Raw genomic sequence first — 15,704 nt, 5'->3', positions numbered from 1 at the left:
GTATACCATAAAGAGCTTTTATAAAGTATTAATGAACATATGAGAACTCTTTTACAAAACTGGACAACATTTCTGAACTAGAAATACAAAATCAAGAACTGTAGGTAGCTAGAGACTTCTAAGAAGTTCAATCTCAGAAATAGTTAAAGAAATGCAAACTTAAACAAAAGAGATTGTCTTTCTCCTTACAGGTTGGTAAAGAACAAGATAAGTGAGAATGGCCAGTGGGACTATAAACTGAAATAATTACTCTAGAAGTCATCAATGGGTATAAAAAAAGAAAATCTCTTAAATCCATGTGCCTTTTGGCTGGCAATTGCTCTTTTCCTAAGGAAATAACCACATAGTGTGTACAAAGATACACATCTGAGGGTGTTTATTTCAGCTTGTTTATAATTATGAAATACTGGAAACAACCAGCCTGTTATTGAGGAGTTGGCTGAATAAAATTCCATAAGGCCAGATCATGGAATACTAGGCGCCTGTTAAAAAGGATGTTGCTCTGTCGTTATTGACATGGGAAGATCCCAGTGATATCTTAAGTGAAAAAAAAAGCTTACAAAGGAGGAGGGAGGTGTATTATGTCCTGTTTGTTTTCATACAATTATATATGGCTACACTTTGCAGTAACTACTAGCCTATGTAGCTCTTTAAATCTCAATTAATTAAAATTAAAATTAAAGCCGTTTTCTTCAGTTTGCACTAGCCACGTTTCATGTTCTCAAGAGCCATGTGTGTCTAGTGGCCACCATACTTGACAGGAGCTCTACGAACATTTCCATCGTCATCCAGAAAGATCTGTTGGATAATCTTGGGAGACTAGTCACTGAACATTAACAGTAACTACTTCTGGATAGTGAAGTTACAGATAGTCTTTGTGTTTTGGTTTTATGTCTCTGTGGTTTCTTAAATATTGATGTGGTTTGCATTGATGATGATTTGCATTCCTTTCTTTAATCAGAAAGAAAAACACTATTTCAAAAAAATACTAAAGCATTTTAATAGTGAAGCCTCTTTTCCCTTCCACAGTGAGTTGAATGCCAAGTCCAGGGAGTTGCACCTGCAGATTTCAGAGGATGGGCGATCCTCAGAAGGTGAGTGTCAGCAGGCGGACGGAGGCGCTGCTCTCTGGGGGCACGTCCTGCCTTCCCCACGACCAGGGAGGGGAGGAGACCCCCCCAGAGGAGGCCAGCCCCTCCACCTATACCACTCCAGGTCTTCCCAAGGGGATGTTTGGTTGAAAGTCCATTCCAGATATTAGCAAGGTCAGATGTTTTGGGAAGAGTATATTCAACTGGTTCTCTTTTTTTCCTTTTTTTAAAACAAATATCAAAAATCTTTTTTTTTTTAACAATTCTTGGCTTAGAGAAGCAGTTCTCGTCCCTCTTAGCCTTAATAGATCTTTGTTCCCCCCATTTTTATTGTGGTAAAATGCATACAACACAAAATTTACCACCTTAATCATTCTTGAGTGTAAAATTCAGTGGCATTAAGTGCATTCACATGGTTACATAACCATCACAACCACCCTCTGTCTCCAGAATTCCTTCCCTCTTACAAAACTGGACCTCTGTCCCCATTAAACGCTCTCTCCCCCCTCCCCTCCCCTGCCCTTCCGCTTTTTGTCCCTGTGAATTGCAACTGGCTTTTCCTTTAAAAATAAGTCACAGTGGCTTAAATTGGACACATGCTTTAGATACAAGAAAGCAGCAATGAGAGGTAAAATCACTAAAGGGAACATGGACCTGTGTGTCTATGTGTATAAATCAGTAGTTTCAATATTATGTTTTTAAAGCATACGAAAACTGATAGGGGTGACGCTTGCCTGGTTTATCCAGCTGTGAAACCAGGCATCTGATTATCTCAAGTTACAAAGACTTCAGAAAAAGCAACTCAAGCTCCTAAACAAAACAAAACATTAGTAAAACATTTTGAGGCAGTTTCCTTGATTCTGTGGTCCCCAGAGGACTGAGATGCTCGGGAGATAAGAACTGACATTCCTAGAGAGGGTGTGGGTCTGACCACGGGGTGGGACCTCTGTCTGCCTAATCCATTCCTGGGGCGCCACCCTGTTGGCTCCATCTGAATTTCCTTCCAGTCCAGCCTGATGGGATCCATGAAACCTCTTCAGAAAAACAGAGCAAAGAACAACCATATAAACCGTTACTCAGACTCAACGTATTTTCAATGTTTTGCCCCATTCCCTTTTAACTTGCGCGAGCACTCAGTGGTCGCTCTCACTTGCTGTCCCGCTGTCTACACGTGCACGCATGCACACACACACACACACGAGGGGAAATGTGCGAACCCCCCGAGTGTAAGTTTCAGGCGTCCTGGCCCTTTACCCCTGAATTCTTTGGTGTGTATTTCCCAGGACTGGGGATAGTCTCTTAATTGTCCACAGCACAGTCACCAGCTTCCTGAACTGCGGTGATTCGCTTCTTTAACCCGCCGCCCAGAGCCCATGATTTCCATCCGTGAGCCTTTAACGCCCTTCACAGCAGTGCTCTCCACTCCAGTGCAGGGCCAGACGCTGCTTCTGATGATCACACTCTGCAGCCTCCCTTGGTCTGGAGCATTTCCACAGCCTCCTTCGTCCTCTGTGACGTGGACGTTTCTGAAGTGTTCTGAAACGGGAGCCTTTCCCCGCGGGCAGGCCGGGCATCAGGAGTTCGTTCCCACGGCAGCAGCCCCCTGGCCGTCCTGCTCCCGGGGAGCCCCAGGGACACACTGCAGTGCTCCACGCTTGTCCCCTGTCTCTTTAGCTCTGTTGGCGACGACGACTGTCCCCTTGGATTTGTTTAAGAAGCAGCCTTCCGGGCCGCAGAGCTTCACGCTGACCGGTGGGTCCTCCGCAGGCTGCTCGGCGCTGGGCTCGGTCACCGCGGAGGTACGTATGCACGACATCACTCTCCACGGGCCAGGTTCCAGCTCGGTCCACTTGAGATAAGGAGCGTCTTCATTTATGTCTGTCAGGGTCTTGATCTGGCTTCAACGTGAAACACGAAGCTCGTCTGAGAAGAGCTGGAGTTTCCTACCAGGCATTTCTGGACCGGGACGCTCCCCGCCCACGGTCACGTTGAGTTGTCTGCCTGATGTAGCTTCCCCGGTGCCCCTTTCACGTGGGCCTAACCCAGAAAGGGCTGTTTCAGCTCAGTGGTTCTCCAGCTTCTGTTCCCATCTTTATGTGCCGCATGGATGGGCGTGAGTGTGGGTCTCACCACCCCACGTCCACACTGGGGACACCCAGTTAATCAGGACGCTAAGTGACAGCTGAAGAAGCCAGCGGTGACGGCCTGGGAAGGGAGCGCCCCTCGGCGGGCTGTCCGTCCTCGCGGACCACAAAGCACGTAACCTGCCTTCTCTGCAGTTTTCTTACGTAGAACCCAGCGAAGCAAAATCCTGGCAACTCCCTTCACCTGCTCCTGCTGCAAAGATAGAGAAAGACCGCACGGTGATGCCCTGCGGGACCGTGGTCACTACTGTCACTGCCGTGAAAACCAAGCCTCGCCTCGAAGCGGGGAGAGCCTCCCCGCTGAGCTCCGGTGAGAGCGGAGGGCGTCCTGCCCGTGCACGCCCTGGAGCCGCGCTTCCCCGCAAGCGCCCGCGCTCTGTAGGCTGCGCCGCGGAAACTCCATGTGCGGGGAGAGCACGAATTGTCAGGGCGTTCGTGTAGCCTTTAGTTTTTGGACAATTATCTTTCTACCTGGTCAAATACATGACAAGCCAAAGCAAGGCTCACCCCTGTAGTATATTCTGAAGCTAAAAATCTGGGTGATAGCTGAGCCATCGAGTGCACTCCATGACATTTCCGTGGGGACAGCACACTGCCCTTAACCTCTGGCTGTGAGTGGTCAGTGCAGAGCTTCTTCTGTTAAAAGTCATTCATTTGAAGGCTTGTTGCTCAGCCACTTCAGATCCAGCCGGATTCTGTGCTTGTCCCCACAGCCACCACCTTGGGGACAACTTCTGTAGAGGTGTATGGTTTATTTATTTATTTTTTTGGAACTTATACTGTGTTCCTGCCTGAACAAAAGCGTTATCTTCCTGGAATAGATCACTTGACACGGTTTTGGAATCCAAAACCGTGAAATTTGGAATGTGAAATTCTGGCTTAATTAAAAGGTTTTTGAAATTTTATTTAAACCTGGGCTTCCAATGCCCCTCTAGGGCACCCCTTCTCCACTCCCCACCAAAAAAAAAAAAAAAAAAAAAAAAAAAAGAATAAGAGAGATTGTTAAAATATCTTGCCGTTTGGCTCCTACCTTTTCCAGCCACTTGAAGCAGGGTTGACGTGAGGTGCGGTTTCACGTTCTCCTGACTGTAGAGTCGGGCACTTCGGGAGGGTCGTTATAATCAGGATTTCTCCCGGGCAGAGTCTCCCCTGAGGACACCTGTCAAGGTGAAGGTCATTGAGAAGGACATCTCCGTCCAAGCCATTCCCTGCCACGGTGCCCCCGTCAGCAAGACGTTCTCCTCCTCAGACACAGGTAACCCCAGCCACGCCCCTCAGCACCTGCGGGCCTGCCTGTCGGCCTCCCTCTCCTTGGGAAAAGGACACAGCTCCTTTTTGGGGTTTGGGGGGGTGTTTTTCATAATATGTGAAGAACTAGACGGACACAAAGGAGATCGAAGCTGATGGGAGGCTGGGAGGGGTGTTGGCTCCCTGCTCTGAGTTTCAGAGCACACTCTGCTCAGATCTCACTTATTAACTTTATGAAGGTTATCTTGTTCTCTTGTTCAATGTGCCAGTTACATGGTTTCCATAAAATAAGTAGGACTCGGGTCACGTAATCATAAAGGCCACTTTATTTTTGTCTCTCCCGGCCCATGAAACCTACTTAAAAGGAGTTTCCCCCAGAACTCTGGGTGCAGATTGCCCACATTTCTGGTTGCTTGTGTTACTGTCTCTTGAAATCAAACCACAGTCTAAACCGGGGGGTCAAGCATTCTCCCTTCCCTGGCCCTCTGCATCCCTGTCCCAAGGCCCAGCTCCCACCCGAGGAGCCCTCCCCACGCCCCCCCTACTGGGGGTCGGCTGTCACTTTGCCCCCCTCCACTGCCTTTGGAAGTGTTGTGTCTGTTGTCCGCAGGCCAGGACTGAAAAGTTCTTGTTCACATCCCACTTTTAATTCCAGTGTTGCTTTAATCTCACTGCATTAGAAGTAAGCTTAGCGTGAGTTTCGGTATCAGCTCTGAGTCCAGGGGACCAGGCAGGGCATCTCAGCTCTGCCGCCTACCTGGCTGCCTCACCTCTTCCCTGTTACTCAAACGAGTATTAAAACAGCACCTCCCTCAGAAGGTCTGGGGGTGATCCACGCAATAGCGTGCGTGGAGCTCTTTGCAGGGCTTCGAGCCTCCCCGGATGGTGGCCCCGGTGTGGTTCCCCCAAGGGAAGGAACAGCTTCTGTGAACTGGCCGCCCATCACTCTGTACACTGGGGTGTGAGGTCCACCAGCCACTCCTGGGTGGGAAGAGGAGCGGTGCATTGCCTTTCAAAGTTCACGGTCTCCCCAGAGCTTAGAGGCTTTTGTTTACCTGCCTCAGTTGTTCTTCCCCTCCACGGAGGCATCACTTACGTCCAGTAAAGTGCACGATCTGAAGTGTACACCTCAGTGAGTGTTGTATCATCACAGAGCATCAGCTGTGGACCCAGGGTCAATGGACTGCAGCCTGTGGCCAACGCTGGCCCCAGCCCATCACCTGTCCTGCTCAAGCTTTCCTCTGAACCCAGCCCTGTGCACTTTTCCATATGGTAGTGGCTGCTTCCCCAATTCCGAGGCAGCATGGACTAATTGTGACAGACCAGCCGCCCAGAAAACTCCAACTATCCAGCTCTCCGGTCCTTTACAGAAAGTATTTGCCAACCTCTCCTCAAGGACCATATCTGTCACCCCAGACGTCCCTGTCAAAGTTTCAGGCTTTGCTAACGTGCCCTCCCTCTCGCAGAGCTCCTGGTGCTGACCGGCACGGACCCCGTGGCCGAAGTCGCCATCCGACAGCTCAGCGAGTCTTCAAAGCTAAAGCTCAAATCTCCACGGAAAAAGAGCACGCTCATCATCTCCGGGGTCTCCAAGGTGAGCCCCCCGTGTCGAGGCCCCGGCTCTCCACCAGCTCCAGAAATGTCAGGTCGCCTTCCTCACCAAGGAGGGGTTCTTTGTGGTGTTTACACAGCTTATCCTGTCAGTGAAGGAAACGGGAAAGTCTCTGACCGGGGATGCTTTGGTGGTTGAGAGGTTACTGAATCATTTGAAGAAAAATGATTGAAACAGAAAGGCCGACATGATGTCAACTCCCCTTTGGGGACAGCACCTCAGCCCCCATCAGCACTCCATCACAGGGAGACTTCACTTTACACACTACACATTTCCAAACCATTTCCTTTTTTTTCTTTCTTTCTTTTTTTTTTTTTTGCAATGAGTGTTTATGCCTTTTTGCCATCAGAGAAATGAAGCTTGTTTTAAAACACATCCCAACCCCCCATTCCTCCATTCTCCTGCTCTGTGACGTTTGTCCAGAGCAGATGACGGCTGGTAGGCCACCCCTGGGGGACGCCAGGCAGGCCAGGCTGCTGGAGCAGCCAGCCCCTCAGGGAAGGGCCCCATGTGAGTCCCGTACTGCTCTTTAACATTGCAGAACGAACGAGGAGAGTGTGAACGGTGGGGGACAGCTGGGAGATGTGGTCGTCGAGAGGGGATGAGGAAGAAGGTGGATTTTTGGACACAGAGGGTGGGTTGATACCATGAAGGCATGAGAGGGTGGGATGGGAGGGCACCGTGAAAATGGACCCCTCAGCTGCTGGGAGAGGGCCTAGAACAGGTCCTGGGAGGTGCGAAAGGTCAGTCACCAGTGTTGGCATGGTACCTGGAGAGGTCCAGGTACTTTGACCAACATCACCAGGCGATGCCACTGGGTTTCCAGCATGCACTTCCAAAGGCAGCCAGCAGGGGGCGATGGTGTCTCTGGAAGCCCCTGGCCCAAATATTGGGTTTTCTTTAGGATGAATAAATGAGTGAAATGAGAATAAGGCTCCTCGAGGCTTTCTCTAAGGTTTTATTTTAGAATCACTGGGATTTCAACATCTAATGTATCCGACTGATTGTATTTATCTTTTTTACTGATGCTCAAATAGTCCCAAACTGAGTCTGGGCACTTCTGACTCGAGTCAGAAAAGGGTGGTTGTCAGCTGTCACTGAGCAGACTCTCGTGTGCACCTGCCACACAGGTCCAGACAAGCAGCCCAGCCCCCCAGCGAGTCCCCTGTGTCCCCGCAGCCCCTCTCCCACCCCCAGCCCCGTAGGTTTAGCACCTGCATGTGCTTTGCACGTGAATGTAGGGCTTAGGACGAAAGTGCGTCCTGATCCATTCTGCCTGCAAGAAACACAGAAACGCTGTAGGGACAAAGGTTAAAGGGCAAATTGAGTCTGGGGCTCCGGAGCTCCCTTCTCTGCCCCGTGTGCTCTCCTGTGCTTAGAAGGATGCCCTGCCCACACACGCGTCCAGCCGCCTGGCTGCCGGGGGACGGGCCTTAACTGCTTCCTCAGCACCTTCCAGCCTGCGAACTCGGGCGGCCCTCTGCCGTGGGAGACCTGCTCACTGGCTGTCATCCCGCGTCTCCTTAGCTGCCCCTTGGCCACTTGGGCGTCTGGCTGACACTGCAGTGGCCAGTCGGGTGTTTGGACGGGATGTTAATGCTTTCCCCCGCCCGCCGCTCCTTCCGAGTATCTGTGTGATCTTCCCTCACCCTCACTTCTCCTCTCGCCCCCGGACAGACCTCGCTATCTCAGGACAGCGACGCCTCCCTGATGCTGGACTACGCGGCCTCCATGCACAGCGCCCACCAGAAGGACGGCCCGGACAGTCTGGGGGCGGAGGTGTCCCCTGCCCCGCCTGAGGAGGAGGAGGGGGCCTCGGCCGGGGCCCTGCCGGCCCTGGAGCCTCGGGAGAGTGAGCTGGACTCCTGGGACTTGGAGAAGGAGCCCCAGGCCGGGGCGTGGGGTGGGCAGGCCCCGCCTGACCCCGAGGGGGATGAGCTGTCGGAGAGCTCCCTAAGTGTGTCGGAGCTGGAGCCTGGCACCACCAAGAAGCATAAAGGTACAGCCCTCCCCTCCCCCACCTGCCCCCACGGCCCTCCACCCCACGGCTCTGCCCTTCTGCTGGTGTCCAAGCTAAACCAGTTCCTGCCCTCTGCTTCCTTCCCCGTATCCTCCACAAAGGCATCCCACCCTCAGCCCCACGCCCATGAAAACACCTGCACTGAACATTTGAGCCCATTTAGAGCGTGGAGGCGGGGGTGGGGGCCCTATTCAGAATCCTCCCGAGGATGAGTGGCTGAGTCACCTCTCTGCCTTTGGAGGGGCAGTTTGTATTCATGGCTGGAGGCGCTCCTTACCCTGTCTGGGCACCCCCCCCAAGCAGAACTATCCAGAGCATTGAGAGGGGTCACCAAGAGCCAGGCAGAGACTGGGGTTCCCTCAGCTGCGGAGACGGGCACCCCTACTCCTGTGTGCCTCTCTGAGTCTTTCCTCCAACTGAAACCAAGCCAGACCTCCCGACTCGAGCCTCACAGGGGCCACAGGGAGAGGGGCCCCCTAGAAAACTACCTGGTTCCCTGCTCCGTGTGCGGAGAAGAGGTGATCGTCGCGGGAGGACGGGGGTGTTTCCCACGAGCACCAAGTCAGTGCTCGGCATCCGTAAACGTCGTCCGTGCGGGCAGTTTTACCCAGACGGCGCTTTGGCACAACGGTGACCTGAAGGTGTTTGCCAGGGGAACGTGGCCCGGAGGCTGGGGGCCAGTCTGGCCGTGAGCCCTCAGGACTCGCCGAGCCTTGGCTTTCTCCTCCAGAAACAGGGACGTGCCCACCCACCGTGTGTGCCCACCTCCCAGAAAACCCCATCAGCCAGGCAGTACCAGGAGGTCCCAGTGCAGAGGACAGGGCAGGGGGGCTGGGGCAGGCGTCAGAGCTGAGCCTGGGGGCGCGGCTCCTCGCTGGGTCCCCACTCCCCGAGAGCGTAGGTGTTAGGAACCTCAGCCACTCGGGGTCTGGATCCTGGGGGGGCTGTCCTGCCTTCTGCTCCTTTGCTCTTGGTGCCGCAGACCAGGGATTCCTTCTTGGGTGACTATGCCCCCTCCCCGGGGGACACTGGCAGCATCTGGAGAGGGTTTGGGCTGTCTCAGCTGGGAGTTGGGGGCACTGCTGGCATCAGGCGGGTAGAGGCCAGGGTGCTGCTCCCCAACCCGCAGGGCACAGGGCGGCCCCGTGCACAGCACCACGTGGCTGACGGGTCCATGGCGCCATGCTGGAGAGCCTGACTGCAGGGGCCTACCTCCCACCGGGCCTACCTCCCACCTCGCCTGCCTCCCACCTGTTGGCTTCCCGCCTCTCCCCCGTGAACCCCGCTTCGTGGAAGCAGAAGGGGCAGATGGGGGAGGAGTTGGATTTAGAAGAGGAGGAGAGAGGGAGGAGGGAGCGGATTCTCAGACGTGATTTCTGGACCCTGGGATGAAGATGGAGTCTGTCTCCTGCTACCTGGGCTGGGGCCTGGCCCCGAGGGCACGTCAGGGTGATGGAGGGCAGTTTGTGAAGCTGTGACCAGATCCTTGGTGCACATGATGGGAAAGGCGGTCTGGCTGCTGCTTCTCACCCCTGGCCTGGCCTTTGTCTTGGGGCCAGAACAGCCCATGGGGGCTTCCTGCATCTGAGGAAGGCAGGTGGGCACTGTGAGAAGTAGAAACGGGGGTCGTGTGGGGCGCCCTTTCCTCTCCATTCTGTCACCTCCTCCCGCTGGACCAGCCGTCCGTCCCTTCTGCTCACAGAACCCGCCGCTCCCTCCTGCCACCTCTGTTCATTCTGAAAGGCGGAGCCTCGCTGACCCAGGCCCATCCCGAGACCACTGTTCCTCCATCCCCTCCCTCCCTCCTGCTTCTCCTTCCAGGGTTTTCCCTTGGGTCTCCATCCTTGCTGTGTGCTGGCCACCCTGCTCCTTCCCTGCGATGACACCCTCAAACAGGTGGGGACCTCGGTGCCGGCAGGTGTGCCTCGTGCCCCACCCGGAGGCCCGGCTGTGGGACCGGGCGGGGGTGCTGAGCGCTGCACAGATCTGGGATTTTTTAAACAGACACACTTGGCAGCATTTAAAAAACTGCTTTTCTTCCAGTGTTTTCTGAGAGGTATGTGCTCAGCATCTCTATGAGCTGTTGTCAGAACCTCAGATGACTTTGCAGTTGGGGTGCCAAAGAGTTTTCATTTTCCACCCAAAAATTTCCAAAACCGGTGATTCAGGGGGCAGCTCTATGGAGTTTCTTCTCACTTTTAAAGTCAAGCCAGTTTTCTGGCTTAAGAACCACCTGTATCTCCTGATGTAGGAAGGAGCTGGCAATAGGTTTCCGAGTCTGCTTCCCTGCTTACAATTCTGGATTTTCTCTGGTCGGAAATGTACGTGTTGTGAGGATGCAGGAAATGCAGCCCCAAGTCTGGGTCTATTTTCAGCTTCACGGAGTGTCGACTTGGTTGCACAGCAACACGCGTGCACTTAACCCGCCCCAGCTTGACACTCACAGGTGCCGAAGACGGTCCATTTCATGTTCTGTGTGTTTTTACTACCAGTAGGAACAAAAATATTGGTGGAGCCATTGGAAAATATTAAAAAGTAAAAAGAAAAAAAAACTACGCCAAGCGCTCTGCACAGGAACATCATATGTGGTGTAATGTGAATGCTTCAGACTCTGACCGTCTTGCATTCTGATTTTGCTCTTGCAAACTTTTCTTTTCACCTCTCCCTTCTCTCCGCCTCCTGCGCATCCCCTTTAACCTAAGAGGATCGCTATGCCAGCCAGAATTAATTGCCTACACAGTAAGTTATTTTTGTTTTATATATGTTTTTAAATTAAGTATAGCCTTGCTATGAGAAAAGCTCGTCTCCTAACCGAGCCAGAAGTTAACTCCCCCTCCCCTCCCCGCCTTTTTCCTCGTGTCCCTCCGGCTTCCAGCCTGACCCTCCCAGGATGCTGGTTTGCCCGTTTTCCTCCTTCAAAGCACCCTGGTCAGGTGGCACGTCACCTTCATCGCGGCCGGGCCAGGGAAGGTGTCCCTCTGCTCCCCGATGCGACGAAACAGCCTCACAGTCAAGTACATACAGACCAGCTCCTTTCAGTGTCCTCAGTTCTAAAAAAGCCATTACTTCTGTGAACAGGCCATCTGTGGTTCCACTTGAAATCTGAAGCTGCTTTGGGGCAGCAAACTGCAATTTATAAGGTTGCCTTTGGCCACTGTTTCCCTCTGTATCAGATTTTAAGGCGCAGTCTTCGATGTGCGAGTTATGTCTGTTAGACCCTGTGGAGACCAGTGGGCATGCATTTGGGGCTATTTGCAACATGAAGGCTGTACTTTAGAATAGTTATTTTTAATCCCTTCACATACTGTTTATACTTCATCCTTGTAACTTTTTTTTTTCAATCTTGCTAGAACCAAGGAAAGATTTTTTTCTCTTCCCCGTCCTGTCTAAGATTTTGGGGGTTTTTTTGCCTCAGATGGCACATAACCTGTTGCCAGATTTGACCTTCAGGAGTCCTTAAGGAGGTGAGTGAGATCTGAGTCTTGCTTCTTGCCTGTCGGTGTGGGTGATGTGGCCTGGAAAAAAGGAGGTGAGCTTATGGAATCCAAGCGGCCCCAGCTCCCCTCACCCCACTGAGGTGAATTTCCCCACTAGCAAAGGGTGACAGATTCCGTGCGCCCAGAGGCAAGGGTGACATACCAAACTATTAGTTATTGTCTCGGTCGGGGTTCTCCAGAGGAACAGAACCAACAGGTTTTCGAGTTCGAGGAACTGGACCACGCAGTCGTCGGTGCCGCAAGGCTGAGATCTGTGGGCCAGGCCAGCAGGCCAGGGGCGAACCAATCAGGAGCTGATGGTGTGGTCTTGAGGCAGAATTTCTGCTCTGGGAACCTTCGTTTTGGTCCTTTAGGCATTCAGTTGATTGGATGAAACCCACCACGTTATCCTGGGTCATCTCCTTTCGCCCAGGCCACCTGATGGTTGATGTTAACCTCGTCGACCACGTGCCTTCCAGCAGCACTCAGATTAGTGTTGGCTGGAATCGCCAGGTGCACTGGGCAGACTGGTACCGTCTCCGTTAGCCCAGGTCGCCCCCTGTGATATCACCTCCCAGCAGACGAGAGGTGTGCTCGCCCATCTGAGCTGCGACCCCGCACCCACTGTGGCCTGGCTGCACCGGCGTCCACTGAGCACACCTGTGCTGTGTCCTCCCAGCATCATTTACCCCAAAGGTCATGGTGATTTAGTGGCCAAATTACAACGGACATTAACATTTTCATTTAGAAATGAAGACAGCATAACCTCTGTTAATGCTGGTCATTCCTCATGTTTGATGAGTGAAACTGTGGGCCCTGGAGATGGGCTCACATCGCTAGAATGTCCTATCCTGCCCGCACTGCCCACGGGCCTCCTGAGAAAGTTGCATCATTCTGGAAAGCCTGTCTGAGGCCCTGCCTGAGTGCCGGGCTCTGCTCTGCCATCCCTCTGAAAGCAGTGTCCACCCTGCCTTCCGGAGGCCTCTCCAGTGGCTGCCCACGGACGGGACCTCCAGACCCCCACCCCTTCCAGCTCAGACACCATCCTTAGCAGCACTGAAGACCAGGAGTGACAGCCCAGCTTTGCAACTTGGGCTCCCGTCGGTAGGACAAAGCACATCGCATCTCCGAGTCTCTGCTTCCTCACTTGTCAGCGAGGGATGAGGTCACCCTCAGAGGTTGTCCAGACGTAAGCAGGGCTCGGGGCCTCTAATTTGCAAACCTCCATCCCTCCCCTCACATGACTCTTCTCTGTCCAAGAACCGATGTCCCCCAGAAGCCTTGACAAGTCGTGTCAAGTTAGGGGAGCGCAGGCCTGCTGAGCCATGCAGATGACTTCGGGACGATTTGCACCTGGGTACATGTGGCGTCATCCTGTCCCAGCATCAACACTGAACAGGCAGAGCTGACCCCGCCGCACGCCCGTTCCAGAGGGCGTGAGTGAGGACGAAGAACAGAGAGACCCCGTTGCGGGCCTGTAGGGGCAGTGCACATCTGCAGGCATGCAGCTGGCTGGAGCAGGGATGCTCCGGGAGCAGGCAGGCCTTGGACGTGGGTGAAGCCACCAGCAGTCATTTAAACGACGTGGCAGATGGTCTCCCTGCTCTGCCAGCTCTGTTCCCAGGGGGGAAGTCCTTGATGTTTTAACTTCCTGGGGCAAGAATTTGAAGTTTAGGCATTTAAAGCACAACGTCATTTAAACAACCTAAAGCGATGGCTCGGATGCGTGCAGAGTCCCTTTGGGAAGAGGTCTGAGCGCAGCCACCCCCGGCCTGGCCCCACGTTCTGGCTTCTCTCTCAGTCCGGTGCAGAGCTGGACTTCCCGGCAGCAGGTGCTGTGCCCGCAGGGCGGGCTGCCCTCGTCCCCTGCCCCCCATCCCACGCAGCACCCCTGAGACATCTAAACATGGAGGGCATCACAAAACCAAGTGAAGGGAAGTGAACGTGCTGCCAACTTTCTGCTCTCCGGTCTGGTCCCGGGGCTGACGTCTGCGTCCTTAGCAATGAGGTCCCGCACTCCAGGCGCTGATGGCATCTGACCTGACCCCGGCAGTGGTTTCCAGCTGCACTAGAGGGACCTGGGATCCCCTAGAAGGTGCTGATGTCAGAGTGTGTCCCCAGAGCCCATCACATCAGATTCTGCACAGCTGGGCCCGGCCATCTGCAGTTTTAAAAGGCTGCCGCCCGCCTCCAGCATGTCTTGGGGCTGAGAACACCACTCTGCTGTGAGCCCCCTGCCTCGATCTTCCTCGTGGCATCCAGGGTCCAAGGATAAACAGGAGGACGTGGCCGGCGCTTCAGGACCCTCATCTGAAGTCATACCTCCCCTCCCCCTTCTGGATTCCTGGGGTGGCCGTAACCACAGACGGGGTGGTTTAAACGACAGATTTCTTCTCTCTCAATTCCGGAGGCCGGGCATCTAAGACCAAGGTCTGGGCAGGGCTGGCTCCTCCGGAGGCTGAGTGGGAGAATCTCTCCCCCAGCTTCTGGGGGTTAACCATCTTTGGGGTTCCCTGGCTTCTAGAAGCATCACCCCGATCTCTGCCGTCATCTTCTCAGGGTGTCTCCCTGTGTGCCTGTCTGTTCAGATGTCCCCTTTTTATAAGGACACCAGTCATATTGGACTGGGCTTGTTCTGATGACCTCACTGTAACTTCATCGCCTCTGTAATAACCACATCTCTAAATAAAGTCACGTACTGAGGCCCCCAACATAGGAATTTGGGAGGGACATGACCCAACCTGTAACACCGCCCCTGCTCACGCTGCAGACCCTGGCTCCAGTCCCCGCCTGAAGTTCAGCGCAGGGACGTGAAGTGGGCTGTACAGGTGGCGGCTTCCCCAAGAGATCTTCACTGCCCGGCCTCCACATCCCTAGCTGTGCAGCTGACCCGAGGCTGGAATGGTCTGTTCCCCTGCCCACGCTCCCTCCCCCTGGGGAGATCGGGGTGGGGCGTGGGGTTGGAGAGTCCATGTTAACCGAGTGGATCCCCCAGACCTTCCTTCCTCCCCTCTGCTCCGATGTGACAGCCCCACACTTAGGTGCTGGTTGGGAGCTCCAAGCTCAACCTAAAGCACATACCTGTAGGTCAGAAATGCCTCCCAGGTTCCCCCAACCTGAGGTTCTGGTCGGGCTGGGAGGCCCCGGGGCATTTGATAAGCTGAGTGCTTCACCAGTGGGCATCACTGCATCCGCCCCACCAGCCAGACTCTGCAGTCCTGCCCTGTCGGTGATGGTTCCTGCCGTAACACACCCCTAACTGGTGATTCCTTTGGGATACGCTGCACCTTACAGGGATGGGAACAGCCCCGGGAATGCAGCCTGTCAGGCCTGTGACAGGAGCAAAGCCAGTGACACTTCTGTACTCACCCTCCTGTTCCGTTCCCTTCCTTGCCGCCCTGAAACCCCCTGCACGCTGCCTTCCGACTGTAGATAGTCGTAAAAAATGTCCAGAGTTTTCGTGATAGGTTGATTGTGTCCAGAGAGAAAAGGAGAAAAAAGTCTTTTTGGCAGCTTTGACCAAATTAAATTGGGCCCATTCCTCGGAGCTGTTGAGTCTCTGAGTTCTGCTGCTTCACCGGGCAGGCAGGTCAGGGGAGCTCCTCCCCGAGGCAAGGTCTAGGAAGTGGCCTCTTAAAGTCCCTGGCGATGAGTGGCAATCACGCAAAGGTCCGGGGAGGGGCGGGGTCAGATTCCACATTGTCCGAGCATTTCACGGAGAACAAGGCGATGTCCTGCAGCCTCCCGTCTGAATAAGCCTGGATGGCTATCTGTGTGTGTCGTGCTATCGCAGTATCTGTTGGATCTGTGTTATGAAAAGAATAAATTGCTGAATTCGCCCTAAAGCTCCTTGTTCTGACGGTCAGGTATGTCTTCTTTCAAAGTCATCAACACCTTCAGGCAAATGATAATGGATCTCACAGCCCGGCTGGAAAGGCCTCCGGACCTTGCCGGGCCTTGTCAATAGCACGTTGAGCTAATGTGTGAGGTGTCAGCGGGTGAGTGGGTTCCGGCCGCTGCTGCGCGGGCTTGCGTTTGACCTTCTTGGAACCGTTGCTGTTGAAATTACTGCCTCTGCTGAGTTGCCTCTATTCCACGTCCCACTGCTGGACA

At 53.8% G+C, this 15,704-nt stretch overlaps 1 protein-coding gene across 4 annotated transcripts in view; it reads left to right on the top strand.

The window, feature by feature from the left end:
• C2CD2 (C2 calcium dependent domain containing 2) overlaps nucleotides 1–15,704 on the top strand; it is a 54,032-nt gene that overhangs the window by 33,874 nt on the left and 4,454 nt on the right. For all 4 annotated transcript variants that reach the window (XR_010376790.1, XM_064476157.1, XM_031459945.2 and 1 more), the window contains 6 exons: nucleotides 1,030–1,094; nucleotides 2,766–2,890; nucleotides 3,371–3,545; nucleotides 4,377–4,490; nucleotides 5,950–6,077; nucleotides 7,773–8,094. Coding sequence is in view for 3 of the 4 variants with exons in the window: in XM_064476157.1 (XP_064332227.1) it covers nucleotides 1,030–1,094; nucleotides 2,766–2,890; nucleotides 3,371–3,545; nucleotides 4,377–4,490; nucleotides 5,950–6,077; nucleotides 7,773–8,094 (929 nt within the window). In the remaining variant the exon portion in view is untranslated. The remainder of the gene's footprint in view (nucleotides 1–1,029; nucleotides 1,095–2,765; nucleotides 2,891–3,370; nucleotides 3,546–4,376; nucleotides 4,491–5,949; nucleotides 6,078–7,772; nucleotides 8,095–15,704) is intronic.

This window comes from Camelus dromedarius, chromosome 2 (assembly GCF_036321535.1).
Source record: "Camelus dromedarius isolate mCamDro1 chromosome 2, mCamDro1.pat, whole genome shotgun sequence".
Classification (NCBI taxonomy): Eukaryota; Metazoa; Chordata; class Mammalia; order Artiodactyla; family Camelidae; genus Camelus; species Camelus dromedarius.
The sequence above is the reverse complement of the archived record's forward strand: the minus strand, read 5'-3'. Positions and strand labels throughout refer to the sequence as shown.